At 44.3% G+C, this 23,364-nt stretch overlaps 1 protein-coding gene across 1 annotated transcript in view; it reads left to right on the top strand.

Moving 5' to 3' along the window:
* avl9 (AVL9 homolog (S. cerevisiase)) overlaps window positions 1-22,695 on the top strand; it is a 31,808-nt gene extending 9,113 nt beyond the window's left edge. The window contains 15 exon segments of the mRNA XM_064941623.1: window positions 2,267-2,355; window positions 2,592-2,663; window positions 3,494-3,583; window positions 3,730-3,796; window positions 4,306-4,346; window positions 4,570-4,608; window positions 4,859-4,928; window positions 5,068-5,279; window positions 5,281-5,598; window positions 7,362-7,496; window positions 7,881-8,100; window positions 8,290-8,407; window positions 8,600-8,653; window positions 20,537-20,625; window positions 20,859-22,695. Coding sequence (XP_064797695.1) covers window positions 2,267-2,355; window positions 2,592-2,663; window positions 3,494-3,583; window positions 3,730-3,796; window positions 4,306-4,346; window positions 4,570-4,608; window positions 4,859-4,928; window positions 5,068-5,279; window positions 5,281-5,598; window positions 7,362-7,496; window positions 7,881-8,100; window positions 8,290-8,407; window positions 8,600-8,653; window positions 20,537-20,625; window positions 20,859-20,989 — 1,745 coding nt within the window. The 3' untranslated portion in view covers window positions 20,990-22,695.
* The last annotated feature ends 669 nt before the right edge of the window (window positions 22,696-23,364 follow it).

Genomic DNA, 23,364 nt, shown 5'->3' with positions numbered 1-23,364 from the left:
TCTGTATGTGGGCAGCAGCCTCTCTGTGCTAGTGATCGCTGTTTAACAGTCTGATGGCCTTGAGATAGAAGCTGTTTTTCAGTCTCTCAGTCCCTGCTTTGATGCACCTGTACTGACCTCGCCTTCTGGATGGTAGCGGGGTGAACAGGCAGTGGCTCGGGTGGTTGTTGTCCTTGATGATCTTTTTGGCCTTCCTGTGACATTGGGTGCTGTAGGTGTCCTGGAGGGCAGGTAGTTTTCCCCCGGTGATGTGTTGTGCAAACCGCACCACCCTCTCTCGCTCTCTGGGACCTGGGTAAAAGTAGTGCACTATATACAGTATAGGTGCCATTTGGGATGCATCCTTGGTGTGGAGTATCTTAGAGCCTCACTCCCCCTCCCCTCAACTGCAGTTAGGGAGAGAGAGACCTCTCTTGTGGGGTTAGTTGTGTGTGTCCCACACCTCACCTGTTCTTTCGTGGCACTAGAGAGCCTAGATGACACCTGTCTGTCACGTGAGTGGCTCTGTCAATAGAGGGATCAATGATTGGTGTAGGGACTGGGGAGGGGACATGGATATGGTACTAAGGAGAGTGAGAGCTCTCTGGTTTCTATTGCTCCATGGTCAAAAGTAGTGCACTACATAGAGAATAGGGTGCCGTTTGGGGCTTACTCCCAGTTATTTTATTGCCTTTACTGAACTGCAAAAATATAGCCCTACACAATTGCAAAAAATCATCCTGGACTTTTGATTTGCACAGCACCAATGGCATAATTCCTTAGCAAATGTAGCCAGCATAATGTGGCCTGCAATTGTGGGCGGTGATACAGTTGCCGTGTACCAGGCGGTGATACAGCCCGACAGGATGCTCTCAATTGTGCATCTGTAAAAGTTTGAGGGTTTTAGGTGACAAGCCAAATTTCTTCAGCCGCCTGAGGTTGTAGAGGCACTGTTGCGCCTTCTTCACCACGCTGTCTGTGTGGGTGGACCATTTCAGTTTGTCAGTGATGTGTACGCTGAGGAAAGTTATCTGGAAGGGTGAGTGACTGTAACTGTGTATTGTTTTGGCAGAACGCTTCCCATGTTCGAACACATACACAAAAGACATCCACGTCAAAGCACCCCTCCAAAATGCAAATCTCATTCTGTCGCATTTCCTAATGAGGAGAATTGATACCGAGGCTAAATCAGGAAGTTCAGCCCCCCTTTTAAGAAGTTTGTTATAGCCATAGAATTAGAATCTCATTCTTGTTCTGTGGTTATTGGCCTACATACAGCTTTAGGAGACTGAGTATTACACTCCCAATATTACACTCCCAATATTTTTCAGTCCTCAGCTATTTCATTATAGGCCCAGTGTGTATGTTTGTTCAGTGGCTGCTTGCTTGAAGGATGCAAATAAACCCTCTGTGACGCAGTAGATTTTATTACTGAGTGATTCTGCTGCAGTGCAGTCAGGCTATAAAAGCAACAGCATCAACAACACGAGACAGACTCGTGCATGTGATGGCAGAGTTCATGGGAGTAGAGCAGAGCTGAGCTTAGTGCTACTGGGGAGGGAAATGCACAAGGCAGTACAGCTGTGGCCCATCCTGACTGCTTGGCCCATCCTGACTGCTTGGCCCATCCTGCCTGCCTGGCCCTGCCTGCTTAGTCACTCATTGGCCTTGTAGAGATGTGATGGGTTGTTGGTTGCTGCTGTGTTCCTGTAGCTATGGGAGTCAGCCTTACAACATTAGAAAACCACTCCCTCATCATCATGGCCGTTGGTCCAGAGGCGACCCGATCTTTTCTCATCAAATCGAATGAGTTTCCATTGCTCCTTGTATCCACATACAATCCACATTAGACAAGGGATAACCATTTCCTCCTTTTTATGTTGTCCTCTTGATGCTCTTATTAGCTTTATGTAACTGTAATAACTGTCAAATGCTTGGAATCTCTTATCGGTTTATTGAAGTCACAGATAGTTAGTTCAGTTATATTTTAATGCTACAACAACAGATGTTCAGTCTACTGTGTAATTTGAATGATTGTTGCATGCTTGATTGGCCAACTAACAATCAGCCTAATTAAGTAGAGAGAACAGTAATGGTCCAGAGATGTTATATGTAATTAAATGTTTACATTTAATCAACTTTGGCAGATGCTTTTATCCAGAGCGACCTACAGTCAGTGTAGTTAACTAGCCTACGGTTTGTAGGAACAACAACCACACATCATTCATTGCAAGAAGATCCTTCTTGGAAATATCCACTAAATAGCCGTTGATGTTTTGTTTTGCAGACACCGTGTACTTTCACCTCCCTCCTTTCAGTGGAGCAGATATGAAGTGTGTGTATGGAGTCTCCTGCTATCGCCAAATAGAGGCTAAGGTTGGTTCCCCCTCATGGCACTTTAATATTCAAGAGACACAACTATTCGTGTCTTCTGCTTTACACAAAATAAAGCAGAGTAGTGTCTCTTCTTTGCTCTCTCTGTGGTTCTGTTTGCGGACTGTTTGCGGACTGTTTGCGGACTGTTTGCGGACTGTTTGCGGACTGTTTGCGGACTGTTTGCGGACGTGCCATTAGGTGTATGCCTCAAAACGTTGGTTGTTTTTCCTTTTCAGTCCCTGAAGGTCCGACTGGCTGACGTCACCAGGGAGACGGTCCAGAAGAGCGTGTGTGTCCTCAGTCGAGTGGTGAGTCGGCTAACATGTGACAAGGTTGTGAGAGAGGAAGGAAGAGGTCTAGAAGCAGGGGGAGATGGGAGTGTCTGCCTCGTGGTCCTGTTTTAATATATTTAATGAGGCAAGTCAGTTAAGAACAAATTCTTATTTACAATGATGGCCTACTGGGGCACATGGGTTAACTGCCTTGTTCAGGGGCGGAACGACAGATTGTTACCTTGTCAGTGTCCCCAGGATACTGCTGTTTGTCTGATGACGTGTGTTGGCGGTTTGAGACTGGGGGTTGGAGTTGGGGGATCCTGGAGCACTCTGACGTTGTCCCAGATGGCATCCTATTCCCTGTTGTATTGTTTTATTTTATAATAATAATACACTACATAGGGAATAGGATGCCATTTGGGACGCAACCTGTGACCCCTGGGGGTCAGTGGACAGCTCCCATAATTCACAGTTACGGAACAGCTGACAAGGCAGGAAGGGGCACGCTTCCTTGGGTAATGAGAGCTGGTATGGGGAAGGAAACACCAGAAACATAAAACTGTGTAGGCCGTTTTAAATCCTTTTCCAGGATAAGTCATTAGAATTTTTTTTTTTATTAATCTTGTCACCAAAACTGTGTTTATAGTGTGTATACTGTAAATCCCCACTTGGCTTTACTTGGCTCATTGCGCTCTAGCGACTCCTTGTGGCGGGCCGGGGGGCTTGCTGGCTATTTCTGGTCAGGACTAAGAGAAGTTGGTTTGCTTCCTCACATAAACAAACTGACAGGTGTTAATCACCACACACTAGGCTGGGCTGACTGCCCTCACTCACTCACTGATGAGTGTTTCTCTCCTCCTCAGCCTCTGTACGGTCTTCTCCAAGCTAAACTACAGCTCATCACACACGCCTACTTTGAGGAGAAAGACTTCTCACAGATATCCATATTGAAAGTGAGCGTTTTCAGAGTTTTGAATCACAAATGCTTGAATCACTTTCTTCTTTGATTTGTGACCTTTTGTGTTTATGAAACATTGAACTTAGAACCTTAACCTTTCTCTCTCTCTCTCGCTCCCTCTGACTCTCCCTCCATCTGTAGGAATTGTATGAACACATGAACGGTTCTCTGAGAGGAACAGCTCTGGAGGGTTCACAAGTGTTCCTGGGTAAAATTGTCCTGCTATTCTATCTGGTTCCAACACTAGGTGCATTGCAAATTACACCTTATTCCCTATTTAGGCTGCCATTTTGGGGACACAGACCAGGGCTGTGGAGCATGTCAGTCTCTCACTCGCAATCTGCTCTCACTAAAATGGCTGCTGTTGAATGATCCTGTCTGTGGTGTCTGTCCTAGATTAGCCATAGAAATCTGTGAGTCAGGTGTGTCACTTGTTATGGTGTTCAGATCAGCTTACAGAAAGAGGACTGTCCTATTTAAGGTTGTCTTCGGTCTTCTTTTTTGTGTGACATTGAGTAATGCCCCAAAACATGTGGTGTGTGTTCCAAATGGCGCCCTATTCCCTATATAGTGCACTACTTTTGACCAGGGCCCATAGAGCTCTGGTAAAATAAAACACTATATAGAGTGCCATTTGGGATGTCAATTCACACGTATGATAAATGTCCTCCTTCATGCAAATGTCCCATTCTTGATGTACACATTTTCTCCCGACAGGTATGTCACCAAGAGATTTAATACTGCACTTTCGACACAAGGTAAATTCATGCTTTTTGAGGCCATCAAAACATCTAGATTGCGTACCAAATGGCATTCTGTTCCCTATGTAGTGCACTACTTTTGACCAGAGTGCCTTGAACTGAGCCCTATGTACCGTGGTCAAAAGTAGTGCCCTATAAAGGAATAGAGTGTACCCTGCCCAGATTGTGGTTAGTCGTTGTGGTGCTGTTGACATGCTTCTTCTCTCATTCACCCACGTAGGTTCTTATTCTCTTCAAACTGATTCTGCTGGAGAAGAAGGTGAGGATTTCAATTAAATCTATCCATCTATCATCACAATGGGGAATTACTCTGGGCATGTGAGTCATCAACAACAACATGACAGCATATCATAAATGACACCCCACACAGTGACTTCATAGCAAGATAGCACCGCGTCAGTAATCGTCATACCACAAGACATTGCCCGCATAACAACCTCTAGGGGTTTGTAGTCAGAATACATGGCCTTACTGTTTGTGTGTGTCTCTGTGTGTGTTTCCTATTCCAGGTGCTGTTCTACGTATCTCCAGTCAACAGACTGGTAGAAGCTCTAATGACTGTACTGTCACTGTTCCCAGGTGAGCACCAGCATAGCGGTCCTATCATTATGATTCTACATATTCTACTCATGCCCCCTTAGTTTTTCCTCTGGAGTGTTTGTTTCTTCATCGTGGGGCTTCAAAGGTCAAACCTCATCTTGTGTGTTCATTCCTCTAGGCATGATAGAACACGGCCTGGCCGACTCGTCCCACTACCAGCCCAAGAGCAGTGTCTCAGACGACATCAGCCTGCTGGAGTGTGTGTCAGGGGCTGAGGAGTTTGTCTCCGTCTCTGTCACTGACATCACCAATGCTACCCTGGAGCTGGTAGGGGAGGAGGGTTTCGGTGAGAACCAGACTACCACCACGGAGGCCTCGCAGCGGATAGCCTCCCCCAGACACCTCCATCCCAGCTGGGGCAAGCACAAACCTCAAGCCCACCTCCCGTACCTCCCCAGACTCGTCAGAGAGCGACTGGGAGACACTGGACCCTAGCGTGCTGGAGGACATTCCAAAAGACTCTGAGACAGGGGGTTTCGGTTTGGGCGTGGAGCACCCAGACACGTTTGACCCAGAGCCAGGTGTCCCCATCACAGTTCAGCCCCAGGGCCAGTCAGCAGGGCAAGGGGGGCAGGTGGCTGTCACTCAGGGCCTAGTGTCAGGCCTGGAGGAGGACCAGTACGGACTGCCACTTGCCATCTTCACCAAGGTATGTTTTTTTTTTAGGGTATTTTGACTTTATATTGATTGGTGGATGAGAATATGAGATGGGGAGATGGATGAGAGTATGAGATGGGGAGATGGATGAGAGTATGAGATGGGGAGATGGATGAAAATATGAGATGGGGAGATGGATGAAAATATGAGATGGGGAGATGGATGAGAATATGAGATGGGGAGATGGATGAGAATATGAGATGGGGAGATGGATGAAAATATGAGATGGGGAGATGGATGAAAATATGAGATGGGGAGATGGATGAGAATATGAGATGGGGAGATGGATGAGAATATGAGATGGGGAGATGGATGAGAATATGAGATGGGGAGATGGATGAGAATATGAGATGGGGAGATGGATGAGAGTATGAGATGGGGAGATGGATGAGAATATGAGATGGGGAGATGGATGAGAATGTGAGATGGGGAGATGGATGAGAATGTGAGATGGGGAGATGGATGAGAATGTGAGATGGGGAGATGGATGAGAATGTGAGATGGGGAGATGGATGAGAATGTGAGATGGGGAGAACCACTGCCTCCAGGTTCATGTGGAGCGGCAACACTATGATTAGACCAGCCTCTAACCAAGTTATGTTGGACTGTTCCACTAGGAAAAGGCCAACACTGCATGGGATACAATTAAGAATGGGGGGGTACAAATTGAGGTAGTGGCAGAAATCAAACTACTAGGGGTGCAGTTAGACAACTGCTTATCATGGTCATCTCAAATAACTAATCTATGTAAAACATGTATATATATATATATATATATATATTAAAACAACATGCATGATCAGAAGGATAGCTAAATATTTACCAGGAAAGATTCTTAAGCAAATAACACAAGCATTAATTGAGAGTCAGGTGAACTACTGTTCTGTGGTCTGGGGAAATGCATCATCAAGTGAAGTTAGGAGACTGCAGAATGCACAGAACAAAGCAGCAAGGATTGTTTTGGAGGTATGGTTCTTCTGTTGTAGTCATGCACAATGCTCTTGGTTGGTCATCAATCAACAAGATAATTGAAACAAACATGCTTATTTTATTTCATAATATACATTTAAAACAGCCAAACTCTATTCACAACGGTATTCAGTTGGTAAGAGACAAACATTCTATAAATACTAGGAATAGATTGTCCACCATCTATGTGTTATCCAGACAGAAAAGAGAAATAGGCAAAATAACATTTCAATTTAAAGCAATAAAGAAATTGAATAATTTAACTGAGCAAACCAGAAACCTTTCAATATATAGATTTAAACAATACTTTAAAACCATTTAAATATAATACATAAAAAAGTTGTGCTGGACTATGGTAGATGAAGAATCAATATATATTGTTAGACAGAGTATTTATCTGATCAATATGTTAGTGTATTATGTCTGTTTGTAACAGTGTTAAATGTGAAAATATGATCGTATTATAAATTGTATTTTAATGTTTAAGGACTCTTGTAAGATTAGTCCAAATGAGAACTAAAAGAGATCCTAATCGCTATCTTCACCAAGGTACAAATTCAAGAACTTTATTGTCCAGCGTCAACTTAACATAAGATTTTTTTTTTTAAGTACCACTCACCAGAGACATAGATAGTTTTCCTTCTCAATCACAATGAATAAGATTACTTAGACCGAGAGGACCTGATCCTAGATCAGCACTCCTACTCTGAGACGCTTAATACATACAGCCACAGATCAAGACGAAGGATAACCACACACTCTAACCTCTATGCCTGTGGTTGCCAGGGTTACCTGTGCCTGCCCTACATGGCCTTGCAGCAGCACCACCTGCTGTCAGACGTGACGGTGCGTGGGTTTGTCGCTGGGGCAACCAACATTCTCTTCCGTCAGCAGAGGCACCTGAGTGACGCTATCGTTGACGTGAGTCCTGCTCTCCATCTCCCCTCCCTCCCTCTCTTCTCTCTCCATCTCTCAACTTATCCTCCTCTCTCCCATAGGTCCAGTGATCTCAAGTGTGTACTGACAGTCTGCTACTCTTAGAGGAGAATTAGTGGAGAGCTTAGGAGAACATTGGTCTGTTTTTAAACGGTTCTCTCTGATTCTAGATTACAGATAGTGATCTTGTCCTTCTCTATTTTTTGTAGTTCTATGCTGTTTTCATAATGAATCCCACGTGTATGCTGCCTATCAGATTTGGCTTCTTTTTCCCAGATATCTTGAGTTACTGAGTGCTTTGTCTGCTGTGTGTGTGGGTCTGTGCGTGTGACTGTCTGTGTGTGTGTGTCCGTCCGTCCATCCAACTAGGTGGAGGAGGCTAAGATCCAGATCGGGGACCCAGAGTTGAGGAAGCTGCTGGGCCTGACCACGGCTGACCTGCGTTTCGCCGACTACCTGGTCAAACACGTCACGGAGAACCGCGAGGACATCTTTCTGGATGGGACAGGCTGGGAGGGAGGGGACGAATGGATTAGGGCCCAGTTTGGACTTTACGTCCATTCTCTCCTGTCCTCTACCTTACAAGAAGGTAGGACACTTATTGCCAGGGATGTGTTTCTTTTCTCATGAATGAAAACACCTTCCTCTAGTCCTACTACTAATTCCATGTGGGATCACTTCCTGCTCGCATCGCTGAACTTGACTATACTACTTCTAGTCATTTGTCTCAGATGATTTCAACAGCTAAATGCTCCTCTGTGTGTGTGTCTGTGTCCAGACAATGAGAAGTTGCTAGCGGACTGGGGCACGCCCTTCATCTCAGCCTGGAGGATCACACACAACTACAGAGTGTGGTTCAGCAACAAACACCCAGCCATGGCCAAGATCACCCCAGGGTAAGATGGCACCCTATTCCCTGCACTACTTTTGACCAGGGCCAGTAAGGATCAAAGGTAGTGCACTATATAGGGAGGTGGCGGGATGGGAGGGTGGTTGGATATGCCAAATGATGTTGCTATACTTAATGAATTATTTACAAAAAATGTACTTCTGATGTAAAATGACATGTGTTATTTCTTCTTTCTCAGCCATCCGTTCCAAGGGCAGTACAGTGCTGCTGATCTGAAATTAAGATTCTCACAGTGAGTACTTAATTCTTCACTGAAATCTATTGATTACCCGTATACATAAAGCATCTGTAATATAGGCTATATCTAATGTGTATTTACTCTAAATCAGTTAAATGACAGTACCATGAAAACATAGATGACTGCCCCCCAGTGGTGAATTTAGAAGGGTTTCTGTGCCAGGTAGAATTTAGTCTGTGGGTCAGCATATAGGGAGACTTACAATTGGTTTTGCTCAACTCCTGCGTCCTCTCTCCTCCGTCCTGCCTCGCCTCCTTTTGGGAAAGGTCGAAGGTAATCATGAACAAAAATGTGCTTGTGTGAAATGACTCTCCTTCCCCCATTGGGCAAATGTTTAGAGGGGTGGAATCCCAAAATAAATGTGTCAAGTGATAAAAAAACAACAAAAAATAAAGTTAGTTGTGCAATACATTTTATAGATAAAAGGATAAGTATCCTATCGTTTTTAAACGTGCGCACCAACCGTTGATTCAAAGAGGGCGTGGCTCATTAACAAAAAACTCCTGCTCATGCCGCCAGGAGGAGGCTCTTGTATCCTTGGCCGAAGTAGGTCATCGAGGAGGGAAGCATACTCTTCGGTTCACCGACTAACGAATTGACACTCCTCAACCACTTATCTGTTTCCGGGTCACAGAGGAGAGGAGGACGGAAGGAGTCGAGGAGAGGACAGACTTTTGCCTAAATGAGAATCTCCCATTGTTGTTGTTATTTTCAAGTCAGTTATGTGATAGAGAATCTATTTTTTTCCAAGACATGTGAATCAAAGTCAAGTCTTTGACGGGAGAGTTCGAGTCAAGTTGTGTTATTGAGGACCAACAGGTGGAAATCAGGGTAAATGGATAACAACCAATGTTATAGGTAACTTTGAATATGTTTACCCTCAGTGTACAGCAGAACACCTGCAGTGAAATTTTATATGTTTTCCCGTTTTGAGCTTAATAGACTCAAAATACCATCTTGGTATAACTTCTATTCTGAGGAAAGTTGGGAAATTAATCCCAAACCAAGTTGGAAGGCTCCAAGATGACACTATGGGGTCATTCCTCATGTATTGGCCATAGTCTAAACTGGGATAAAGGAATGAGAGGCCCAAACATGGAATATTGCAGCTTCCCAGTGATTTTTTTTTTTCCTGCACCCAAATATACAACATTTCTACTCAATCTGTATGAATATTTTTTTGCCCAGCACCGGTAGTCTCAAGTTTAGGATGTGCATATCGCCCTCCCTTCCGCCATATTCTAATCTCTTTAGTCATTGTCTGTAATTATGTAATTACTATAATTATATAACCTCGTGCCCTCAAAGTTTTCACACCCCTTGAATTTTTCCAAATTTTGTTGTGTTACAGCCTGAATTTAAAATGGATTGAATTGAAATTTGTTTGGCACTGGCCTACACACAATACCCCATAATATCACAGTGGAATGATGTTTTTTGACATTTTAACAAGTTAATAAAAAGCTGAAATGTCATCAGTGTAAGTATTCGGCACCTTTTTATTATGGCAAGCCTAAATAAGTTCAGGAGTAAAAATGTGCTTAACAAGTCACGTAATAAGTTGCACGGACTCACCCAGTGTGCAATAATAGCGTTTTAACATAATATTTGAATGACTACCTCATCTCTGTATCCCACACATACAATTATCTGTAAGGTCCCTCAGTCGAGCAGTGAATTTAAAAAAGAAGGGCACCTATTGTGTAGATTATAAAACATTTTTAAAAAGCAGACATTGAATATCCCTTTGAGCATGGTGAAGTTATTCATTACACTTTGAATGGTGTATCAATACACCCAGTCACTACAAAGATAGACGTCCTTCCTAACTCAGTTACCGGAGAGGAAGGAAACCGCTCAGGAATTTCACCATGAGTGGTGACTTTAAAACAGCTTTCTCCTATCACAGCCATTAAAAACTGAGGATCGATCAACAATATTGTAGTTACTGAACAATACTAATCTAATTGACAGAGTCAAAAGAAGGAAGCATGTACAGAATAAAAAATATTCCAAAACAGGTATCCTGTTTGCAACAAGGCACTAATGCAATGCTGCCAAAAATGTGGCTAGGCAATTCACTTTTTACATTTATTTTTAAATGTCTTTGTTGTAGTTTTTACCCCTTTTTTCTCCCCAATTTCGTGATATCCAATTGGTAGTTAGTCTTGCCCCATCGCTGCAACTCCCATACAGACTCGGAAGAGGCAAAGCTATGTGTTCTCCGGGACACGACCCTACCAAGCCGCACTGCTTCTTGACACACTGCTCGCTTACCCCGGAAACCAGCCACACCAATGTGTCGGAGGAAACACCGTCCAGCTGCCGAACAAAGTCAGCATGCATGCGCCCAGCCCGCCACAAGAAGCCACTGGAGCACGATGGGACAAGGACATCCTGGCCGGCCAAACCTTCCCCTAACACGGACTACGCTGAACTAATTGTGCACCGCCTCACAGGTCTCCCAGTCGCAGCCGGCTGCGACACAGCCTGGGATCGAATCCGGGGCTGTAGTGACTCCTCTAGCACTGCGGTGCAGTGGCTTAGACCGCTGTGCCATTTTGGAGGCCTAGCAATTCAATAAACAACAGAAATACCTTATTTACATACGTTTTCAGACCCTTTGCTATTAGACTCGAAATTGACCTTAAGGCGCATCCTATTTCCATTGATCATCCTTGCTGTTTTTACAACTTGATTGGAGTCAACCTGTGGTAAATTCAATTGATTGGACATGATTTGGAAAGGCACACACCTGTCTATATAAGGTCCCACAGTTGACAGTACATGTCAGAGGAAAAAACAAGCCATGAGGTCAAAGGAATTGTCCGTAGAGCTCCGAGACAGGATTGTGTCGAGGCACCAGTCTGGGGAAGGGTACCAAAATGTTTCTGCAGCATTGAAGGTCCCCAAGAACACAGTGGCCTCCATCATTCTTAAATGGAAGAAGTTTGAAACCACCAAGAAACTGAGCAATCGGGGGAGAAGTGTTTTGTTTAGGGAAGTGAACAAGAACCCTGTGGAGATTGGAGAACCTTCCAGAATGTCAACCATGTCTGCAGCACTCCACCAATCAGGCCTTTATGGTAGAGTGCCCAGACAGAAATTAGAGTTTGCCAAAAGGCACCTAAAGGACTCTGCCCATGAGAAACAAGATTCTCTGGTCTGGTGAAACCAAGATTGAACTCTTTGGCCTGAATGCCAAGCGTCACGTCTGAAGGAAACCTGGCACCATCCCTACAGTGAAGCATGGTGGTGGCAGCATCATGCTGTGGGGATGTTTTTCAGCTGCAGGGACTGGGAGACTAGTCAGGATCGAGGGAAAGCTAAACGGAGCCAAGTACAGAGAGATCCTTGATAAAACCCTTCCAACAGGACAATGACCCTAAGCACACAGCCAAGACCATGTAGGAGTGGCTTTGGGACAAGTCTCTGAATGTCCTTGTGGCCCAGCCAGAGCCCAGACTTGAAACCGATCGAACATCTCTGGAGAGACCTGAAAATAGCTGTTCAGCAATGCTTCCCATCCAACCTGACAGAGCTTGAGAGGATCTGCAGAGAAGAATGTAAGAAACTCCCCAAATACAGGTGAAAAGTTTGTAGCGTCATACCTAAGAAGACTCCAGCCTCTAATCGCTGCTAAGGTGCTTCATCAAAGTACTGAGTAAAGGGTCTGAATGCTTATGTGATATTTCAGTTTTTTAAATTATTTTTATTAATTTGCTTAACTTTCTAAAAACCTGTTTTTGCTGTGTCATTATAGGGTATTGTGTGTAGATTGAGGGAATAAAAAAATCAATTTTAGAATTAGGCTGTAACGTAAGAAAATGTGGAAAAAGTAAAGAGGTCTGAATACTTTCCGTATGCAGTGTATGTTTGTGGCAAATCCAATACAACACATTACCAAGTACCACTCTCCATATATTCAAGCATAGTGATGGCTGCATCATGTTATGGGTATGCTTGTAATCGTTAAAGACTGGTGAGTTTTGCAGGATAAAAAAATAGATGGAATGGATGGAATGGAACTGGAATGGCAAAATGGATGGAATGGCAAAATCCTAGAGGAAAACGTGGTTCAGTTTGCTTTCCACCAGACACTGCAGGACAATAACCTAAAACACAAGGCCAAATCTACACTGGAGTTGCTTACCAAGAAGAAAGTGAATGTTGCTGAGTGGTCGAGTTACACTTTTTACTTAAATCTACTTGAAACTCTACAGCAAGACCTGAAAATGGTTGTCTATTAATGATTAACAACCAATTTGACAGAGCTTGAAGAATTTTGAAAATAATAATGGGCAAATGTGGCACAATGCAGGTGTTCAAAGCTCTTAGAAACCCAGAAAGACTCACAGCTGTAATCGCTGCCAAAGATGCTTTTACAAAGTGTTGACTCCGGTGTGAATATTTATGTAAATGTGATATTTCTGTATTTCATTTGAAATACATTTACCAAAATTTTCTAAAAACATCTTTTCAATTTGTCGTTATGGGGTATTGTGTGAAGATTGATAAGAAAAAAAAATGTAATGTAATCCATTTTGAATTCAGGCTGTAACACAACAAAATGTGTAAGTCAAGGGGTATGAAAACTTTCTGAAGGCACCAGTTGCTATGTTTCACTGCAGTCACACTATTTCATAGAGTACTAAGCTACTAATTGCTGTTCCCTGCTTGTGATGGTAATAAAGAAAGACACCAGGTCTCTTATTTAACTCTCTACATTAATGATGAGAGGTTCATTCTCAAAAACCCTTGCTGGCTGTCTTTGGGGGGGGTGGTTACGTTACAGAAAGTGCAGAGGAAATGTGATCCCGCCGTGTGCTGACTGTCCCAGGTCCTTATCTCCAATCCTGCCTCTAAGGTTACATTCAATTCTCCTCCCAAATGGCACCCTACTCCCTAAATAGTGCACATAAGGAAAAGGATGCCATTTGGGACACAAGCTACGTGTCTTCATCTGTAACTTCTCTATTGATAGCTTTATGGTGAGAACATGGGGAGATCTGCTTGGTGGTACTATATGGGTTCTCTCTCTTTCCCCTTCGCTATTCAGCGACATGCACGACCCCTGTGAACTCTGACGTAATGGCAAACAAACAAACAGACTGGGGCGCTGTTGAAAATCCTCCTTAACTCCTCTGAGCGGTGGAGCGAGATTGGCAAACTCTCAGACCAAAATGGACTTCAGAAACTCCTGGTCAGACCTAAGTGGACTGCATAGATGTATATTTGATGTACGATCCAGAAGCTTCGTGGCGATGAGTATCAGCTCACTTAAAATGCCTGCCACGGAATAAAATGCAACAGGTTTATCTATCTGTAAATGTATATGCATTTCACAGTCTACACCTGTTGTATTCGACGCATGTGACAAATAAAGTTTGATTTGATAGTGTAACTCACGCAATGAAGTGGTTGCATATATAGGTCAACTTTCCAAAGGAATGGAAAAGCATGCCTTTTGTACGGTGAATTTTCCATATGACTCTGGTCAAAAGTAGGGCACTATGTAGGGAATAGCGTGCCATTTGGCATGCAGTCAAGGTGCTGAAGGGGAGTATGGGTGTTACACCTCTTGCATGGTAATCTCTGGATATAGCAGGCTGGATGTAGAGTCAGAATCTGCGTCCCAAATGGCTCCATATTCCCTATAAAGTGCACTACTTTTAACCAGGCCCCAAGGCGTGCGCTATGTAGGGAATATGGGACTCACCCGTCCGACAGGGAATTTGGCAGTTGGCCATGTAAGCTCTTAAGGAATAAATGAAACTCATTTCCTGCTTCATTCACTTTGTATAAGAGCAGCCTGGGTTCCTTTCTACACAGGAACACTGTGGTATTCAGCATGTCTCACGATCTGTGTGTGTGTGTGTGTGACTCCCACTGTGACTGTCTTATGCGAAAGAGTCAGGTGTTTAATGACATTTGTGTGAGGCTTCCCTCTCATCACTGACAGATGGACAAAATAAAGGTACTGTTCAGTAAGGCAAAACATACCAAAACATTTTTAACTGTTCTTATTGGACCAAATCCAGGTAGCACCATCCCATTTCATTCTGTTTCGAAACATCTCGTCCCATACTGAATTTTCGTGTGCCCTAATTGGTCAGTGGAGCCGTCAGTCATCAGGGCCCCCCAGTCAGACCCCAGTCTGCCAGCTTCCTTGTTTCCCTCATCACTCAATGACAGTGGAACTCTCTTTCTCTCTCTTTTTCCCCTCTCCCTGCATCAATAAACATGGAGTCTAGGAGGGTGGTAGGGGTGTAAGGGCTTTGTATTCAGGTCTTTGGGTAGGCTAGAAGGGTGGTCAACAAAGACCGGGAGAAACTGAGTTATTTTCTTTCCTCTTGGTCCTGTCACTCAGTTTCACCTCACACAATGACCAGTCTTTGTCCTAACCAGGTCCTAGCTGGCTTCTTTCCTCATACCCCTCACTATTTTACACTCTCTCTCTGAAAACGAGAAAACAAATCTGCTTGACGTCCTGGTGAGAGAGAGTGGTGAATATTGCGTCTGTATTATACTGTTAGGTTTATCACAGCTCTCCTATTCATCTGTTATCTCTTGTTGCCAACAACGAGCTCTCCACTCATAGAGAGACAGAGATGTGTTTTTGAAAACAAAGCCACGTGACTGCATGACTTTGTGCAGCAAGCAGAGCGGAGTCCATGGCTGGCTGCCGACCGTTGCCGTGCCAACAGACGGTTGCGTTTCAAATGGCAACCTATTCCCTCTACAGTGCAGTACTTTTGACCAGGGGCCATAGGGCTATGTAGGGAATAGGGTGCCATTTGGGACATAAAGGGGGATCTGTTTTATTGTGAGCGGGCTGGGCTGGACCTACATGGCTGTTTATTTGGGTCAGGCAGTGAAGGTTGGGGCCTGTCTGTGTGGTCGGGCCGGTGTCCGAGCTCGGACACCGGATTGGTGTCACTCTGTCGCCCAGGCTCCTAGCAACCACCACTGGAGGCTATGAGAGAGGTAAATGGGGTCTGGTGTCCTGTCCCGTGTGCAACAGCAACACGGCTGTGGTTTGTCACTGACGTTCACAGTCTGGTGCTGCAGAGACTGAGACAGAGATGGAGGGTGTCTCCCAAATGCCACCCTGTTCCCTACATGGTGGACTACACAAGCACATGCACTCACATACCCACACCGTACACACACAGATACTTTTGTTTATATAGTGTATGTGGACACCCCTTCAAGTTAGTGGATTCGGCTATTTCAGCCACACCCGTTACTGACAGGTGTATAAAATCGTGCACACAGCCATGCAATCTCCATAGACAAACATTGGCAGTAGAATGGCCTTGCTGAAGAGCTCAGTGACTTTCAACGTGACACCGACATAGGATGCCACCTTTCCAACAAGTCAGTAAGTCAAATGTTTGCCCTTCTAGACGAGCTGCACCGGTCAACTGTAAGTGATGTTATTGTTAAGTGGTCCTCGGTTGCAACACTCACTACCGAGTGCCAAATTGGAAGCAACGTCAGCACAACAGCTGTTCGTCAGGAGCATTTGTTCTGCGCGGCCGCGCACGCGTGCAGCTTAGAGGGAACATTGGTCACTTGTATTCCCAAAACAGATTTGAAAAACCAAACTGATTTGAGCATTAAGGCCTGCAGTGTGAACAATGCTTCAGTACAGAAGTCCATTCTCTTCAGCTGTACTGTGACTGTATCCTGTACGTATTGTACTGTGACTGTATCCTGTACGTATTGTACTGTGACTGTATCCTGTACGTAGTGTACTGTGACTGTATCCTGTACGTAGTGTACTGTGACTGTATCCTGTACGTAGTGTACTGTGACTGTATCCTGTACGTAGTGTACTGTGACTGTATCCTGTACGTAGTGTACTGTGACTGTATCCTGTACGTAGTGTACTGTGACTGTATCCTGTACGTAGTGTACTGTGACTGTATCCTGTACGTAGTGTACTGTGACTGTATCCTGTACGTAGTGTACTGTGACTGTATCCTGTACGTAGTGTACTGTGACTGTATCCTGTACGTAGTGTACTGTGACTGTATCCTGTACGTAGTGTACTGAGACTGTATCCTGTACGTAGTGTACTGTGACTGTATCCTGTACGTAGTGTACTGTGACTGTATCCTGTACGTAGTGACTGTATCCTGTAGTGTACTGTGACTGTATCCTGTACGTAGTGACTGTATCCTGTAGTGTACTGTGACTGTATCCTGTACGTAGTGTACTGTGACTGTATCCTGTACGTAGTGTACTGTGACTGTATCCTGTACGTAGTGTACTGTATCCTGTACGTAGTGTACTGTGACTGTACGTAGTGTACTGTGACTGTACGTAGTGTACTGTGACTGTATCCTGTACGTAGTGTACTGTGACTATGTAGTGTACTGTGACTGTACGTAGTGTACTGTGACTGTACGTAGTGTGCTGTGACTGTATCCTGTACGTAGTGTACTGTGACTATGTAGTGTACTGTGACTGTACGTAGTGTACTGTGACTGTATCCTGTACGTAGTGTACTGTGACTGTACGTAGTGTACTGTGACTGTACGTAGTGTGCTGTGACTGTATCCTGTACGTAGTGTACTGTGACTGTATCCTGTACGTAGTGTACTGTGACTGTATCCTGTACGTAGTGTACTGTGACTGTATGTAGTGTACTGTGACTGTATGTAGTGTACTGTATCCTGTAGTGTACTGTGACTGTATCCTGTACGTAGTGACTGTATCCTGTAGTGTACTGTGACTGTATCCTGTACGTAGTGTACTGTGACTGTATCCTGTACGTAGTGTACTGTGACTGTACGTAGTGTACTGTGACTGTACGTAGTGTAATGTGACTGTATCCTGTACGTAGTGATTGTATCCTGTACGTAGTGTACTCTGACTGTGTAGTGTACTGTAACTGTACGTAGTGTACTGTGACTGTACGTAGTGTGCTGTGACTGTATCCTGTACGTATTGTGCTGTGACTGTATCCTGTACGTAGTGTACTGTGACTGTATCCTGTACGTAGTGTACTGTGACTGTATCCTGTACGTAGTGACTGTGACTGTATGTAGTGTACTGTATCCTGTAGTGTACTGTATCCTGTAGTGTACTGTGACTGTATCCTGTACGTAGTGACTGTATCCTGTAGTGTACTGTGACTGTATCCTGTACGTAGTGTACTGTGACTGTACGTAGTGTACTGTGACTGTATCCTGTACGTAGTGATTGTATCCTGTACGTAGTGTACTCTGACTGTGTAGTGTACTGTAACTGTACGTAGTGTACTGTAACTGTACGTAGTGTACTGTGACTATGTAGTGTGCTGTGACTGTGTAGTGTACTGTGACTACGTAGTGTACTCTGACTGTGTAGTGTACTGTAACTGTACGTAGTGTACTGTGACTGTACGTAGTGTGCTGTGACTACGTAGTGTACTCTGACTGTGTAGTGTACTGTAACTGTACGTAGTGTGCTGTGACTGTGCTGTGACTGTGACTGTATCCTGTACGTAGTGTACTGTGACTACGTAGTGTGCTGTGACTGTACGTAGTGTACTGTAACGTACTGTGACTGTACGTAGTGTACTGTGACTGTACGTAGTGTACTGTGACTGTACGTAGTGTACTGTGACTGTATCCTGTACGTAGTGTGCTGTGACTTGACTATGCTGTGACTGTATCCTGTACGTAGTGTGCTGTGACTACGTAGTGTGCTGTGACTGTACGTAGTGTGCTGTGACTGTATCCTGTACGTAGTGTACTGTGTGTACTGTGACTGACTATGTACTGTGTGTACTGTGACTGTGACTGTACGTAGTGTACTGTGTGAGTGTACTGTGACTGTACGTAGTGTACTGTGACTGTATCCTGTACGTAGTGTACTGTGACTGTATCCGTAGTGTGCTGTGACTGTATCCTGTGACTGTATGTAGTGTAGTGTACTGTGACTGTATCCTGTACGTAGTGACGTATCCTGTAGTGTACTGTGACTGTATCCTGTGACTGTAGTGACTGTGACTGTATGTAGTGTACTGTATCCTGTAGTGTACTGTATCCTGTAGTGTACTCTGTACTGTGTGTGACTGTATCCTGTAGTGTAGTGACTGTATCCTGTAGTAGTGTACTGTGACTGTATCCTGACTGTGTAGTGTACTGTAGTGTACTGTGACGTAGTGTACTGTGACTGTATCCTGTACGTAGTGTACTGTGACTGTATCCTGTACGTAGTGTACTGTGACTGTACTGTACGTAGTGTACTGTGACTGTATCCTGTACGTAGTGACTGTGACTGTACGTAGTGACTGTATCCTGTAGTGTACTGTGTACTGTAGTGTACTGTGACGTAGTGTACTGTGACTGTATCCTGTACGTAGTGTACTGTGACTGTACGTAGTGTACTGTGACTGTATCGTAGTGTACTGTGATTGTATCGTAGTGTACGTACTGTGACTGTATCCTGTAGTGTACTGTGACTGTATGACTGTAGTGTACTGTGACTGTATCCTGTACGTAGTGTACTGTGACTGTATCCTGTACGTAGTGTACTGTGACTGTACGTAGTGTACTGTGACTGTATCCTGTACGTAGTGATTGTATCCTGTACGTAGTGTACTCTGACTGTGTAGTGTACTGTAACTGTACGTAGTGTACTGTAACTGTACGTAGTGTACTGTGACTACGTAGTGTGCTGTGACTACGTAGTGTACTCTGACTGTGTAGTGTACTGTAACTGTACGTAGTGTACTGTGACTGTACGTAGTGTGCTGTGACTACGTAGTGTACTCTGACTGTGTAGTGTACTGTAACTGTACGTAGTGTGCTGTGACTGTATCCTGTACGTAGTGTGCTGTGACTGTATCCTGTACGTAGTGTACTGTGACTACGTAGTGTGCTGTGACTGTACGTAGTGTACTGTAACATACTGTGACTGTACGTAGTGTACTGTGACTGTACGTAGTGTACTGTGACTGTACGTAGTGTACTGTGACTGTACGTAGTGTACTGTGACTGTACGTAGTGTGCTGTGACTGTATCCTGTACGTAGTGTGCTGTGACTGTATCCTGTACGTAGTGTGCTGTGACTGTATCCTGTACTTAGTGTACTGTGACTGTATCCTGTACGTAGTGTGCTGTGACTGTATCCTGTACGTAGTGTGCTGTGACTGTATCCTGTACGTAGTGTGCTGTGACTGTATCCTGTACTTAGTGTACTGTGACTGACGGTATCCTGTACAGAATGTAGTGTAGGAGTCCCTTGGTGCTAGTGCCAACCATAAGAGGTGCCAGGTAGGGAGGGGCTCACAAAGGGCACTGATGTTGATGCCGGAGTCATGGGACACCACAGTTGAATTCCAAATAGACCCCTAGTCCCTAGATCTGAGAGGATTTGGATAGGTCTAAGCAATATAGCGAAAACCTTCTACCTAGCCAATCAGAAGGCAAGGTGAAGCTAGATATTGCAGTAATGCTATCTATCCTCTTGTCACCGAGGTGAGTAAGAAGAGAATGCTTATATCTATCCAATCATTTGACCAGGACTACTGACCCTCTTGGGACTGTAATGTGTGTGTTGACATCTGGGTGATTTTAAAAAGAGACAGCCAGGCTGGATTTATTTGTGTGTATGTTGTGAAATGTACCCGGGACAACAAGCGGACACTCTTTGGCTGCTCTAGTCTCAGGTTGGCTTGGTTTGGATACTTAGATTCGACCACCGGTGACAGTAACTCTCCCTCTACTTCCGCAGAGTTATGCAGTACTATACGACAACAGGGTGTAGAAACATTTTAGTTGAGAAATGTGTCACTGCTACCCAGGGTTTCTTTCTGGGTGCAACATGGTTGGTCGTGACTGAATAGCCCTTTTTTTCTTTTCTCTCGCTGAATTTCAGCTCGGTGCAGAACAGCGAACGGGGGAAGAAAATTGGAGCAGCTGTGATCACCACTAGTCGAAGTGTCGTGCAGACCGGGAAGGCAGTAGGTGAGACCGACAGTCAGTCTCTCTAACCAACCTTTTCCCCAGACTCAAATTAAGCCACCTGTGAAGGATTTGTAGTCCAGGAAACTGGCCTTCAAAAATAGTCAACACAGAGTACTGCTAACTAACATTCACTCCCGGATGGCTTTGTTTTCATCAATTAATTTCTAAGAAATGTATTGTTCAGTACAGAACTGTATATCTTATCCACAATCCCTCCTGTCTCCATCCTCCAGGTCAGTCGGTGGGTGGAGTGTTAACCAGTGCTAAGTCAGCCATGTCGTCCTGGTTCTCTACGTTGGCCCAGCCTGCTATTTTAGCCACTCCCGCAGCCTCCCCTGAGCCTCAGTCACCTACCGAGCCTTGACCACCTACCTGCTGCCTGCCTCCTAACCTAGCCTTAGCCTCTGTCACGGGCTTTAGCCAACATGAGTTAAGCCTAGGAGCTGAGGATACCCTAACCTAACCCCCTCCAACGGTCCTTCCCCGAGTGTCTCTCAATTCATCTTTCCTTGATTCCCTGCATCCTTTCTCCTGAGCTCCTTCTCAAAGCCTATTGGAGAAGGTCAGAGGGGAGGGATCTTGGACAGTGACCTCTAATACAGTTGAGGCGGCGAGGAGACAGGATGCGACGTGACACACTCCTCCTCTCCCTTTCAGAACCAGCTAGTTACAGAAGGAACCGGGGTCAGGTGGGCAGGATAGGTTGATTTTTGCGTGTTTGGGGAAAGGTTTTATTTTATGAAGGATTTGTTTCAGGCCTCTGATGGGATACCGCGATACAGCAGAGGGATCTAGGTCTTTGTTTGTAAATGATTCCCTATGTAGTTCACAACTTTTGACCAGGGCCCATAAGGTACTGGTGATAAGTAGTGCACTAGGAATAGATGCCATTTAGGACATAACCCTGGTCTGCAGTACCCTCTCCCCTCCATCCCCAGGTTACAACTGCTCCAGCATGGAGGACAGACGAGAGGAATAGCCACTTGTGCTAAACAGACCGACAGAAATATGCTCAGAGCTTCAGATTTGTGTGTTTTTCTCTGTGTGGTGGAAGACCTTTTGTGTTTTATCCAAACTGTATTCCAACAAGGTGTATACTGTATATACTATACTGACAGTGTGAAACCAGTGCATTGCTGGCTGGAAGCTGTGTTACAGTAAATGAGTAAGATGCTGGGCCAGAGCAAGTTATTCTCGGTTTACTGGCAGGACAGACAACCTATGTGCGTGTCCCAAATGGAACCCTTACCATAGTGCACTACTTTTGACCGGTCCCTAGTCTATAGTAGTGCACTATAAAGAGAAGAGGGTGCCATTTGAAACATGTTTGTCATTCCTTCAGGTTAAGAAAACTGCTTTTTATCTTTTTCCTCATGTCCGCACTATACACGTAATAACTTTTATAAAGATGGTTGGAGTATGGGATAAAACTAATTTATTACTTGTATATAAGTGATTTCCCTCTGTCTCGACACGACTGGAACCAATCTCTAACTGATCTATGGCTCTCTATCGTGCATCTGAAATGGCACCCTATTCCCTATAGGTCACTACTTTTGACTAAGGCTCTTTAAACCTATTCCCTAGAAAGTGCACTACTTTAGCCTATACTTGTTCCCCCCAACTGTTTGTATTGAAGTTGTTGGATTAGTTTAACATTTAGGCACAGATCCATATTTAGAAAATAAGTGTATATATATTTATCTTTGATAGGCATGATCTTTGAGATCTGGGACTGTATCCACTAAAAGTGCTGATCTAGGATCCCATATAACCTTATCAATTACGATCTAAAAGGCCAAACTGATCCTAAATCAGCACTCGACTCAGACGTTTAGACATGGGCCCAGGTCCAGTTTTTAAACTGTAATAACATCTTTGCCGGCTGTCTGAACCATCATCTCCTTGATTTCCTGTCTTGACTTTTAAACTAAAGTCTATGCTTCATTTGTTGAACTCTGAAAATCACATTAAGTATGCAATTTTTTTTTCACCTGACAGTGTTTCGAAAATATTCTAAATTGTGAAGTTAATTTATGCTGCATTAAATATAAAAGACATGCAAATCTACTTTCTCAAAGCTTCTGTACTTAACAGCTGGAAATCAGCCTCATCTTTACTGCTTCTGTACCTACAGTGCTTTCCATAAGCACTACAAAACGAGATTAAAAAAGTTTCTGTAAGCTTCTGTTAGAGCGAGATATTCATGGTCTGGTCATACTGTATGTAGGTCAGCCAAACAAAAGACCGTAGAGGGGGTGTACCAGGACATGTGGTAGCAGGCGCAGGGTCTACCGGACAAAAACAGGCTGCAGCCACGTGCCTCAGTTCAATAACATCGCATGCACACGCGAACCCAGGGACCTCACGGATGACTTTCAGATTATCAGCTCAAAAGCTATGGAGGGGGAGGAGGCAGAGCAGTAGAGGGATGTTTGTTTGGCTTCAGCAGCTGTCCCAAATGGCACCCTAGTCCCTGTATGGAATAGGTTGCCATTTGTAGCAACCAGCTCCAGTTATAGCTATTCAGAGGTGGTACCGACAGGGCTTCTGTGGATGCCTTTTAGGTCAGGCAACAAATGGGACAAAACTTTAAGCAGGCATAATAGGTCCCATGGTTGTATAACTAACTGAAAATGTAAATAGGCTAAATCTAAATTGTGAGCAGACTGGATTAACAGGTACAAATGTTTTTTAAAAAAGCATGCGTGAACCAATGTGAAAATAAGTCATTGTTTT

This window comes from Oncorhynchus masou, chromosome 28 (assembly GCF_036934945.1).
Source record: "Oncorhynchus masou masou isolate Uvic2021 chromosome 28, UVic_Omas_1.1, whole genome shotgun sequence".
Classification (NCBI taxonomy): domain Eukaryota; kingdom Metazoa; phylum Chordata; class Actinopteri; order Salmoniformes; family Salmonidae; genus Oncorhynchus; species Oncorhynchus masou.
The sequence above is the reverse complement of the archived record's forward strand: the minus strand, read 5'-3'. Positions and strand labels throughout refer to the sequence as shown.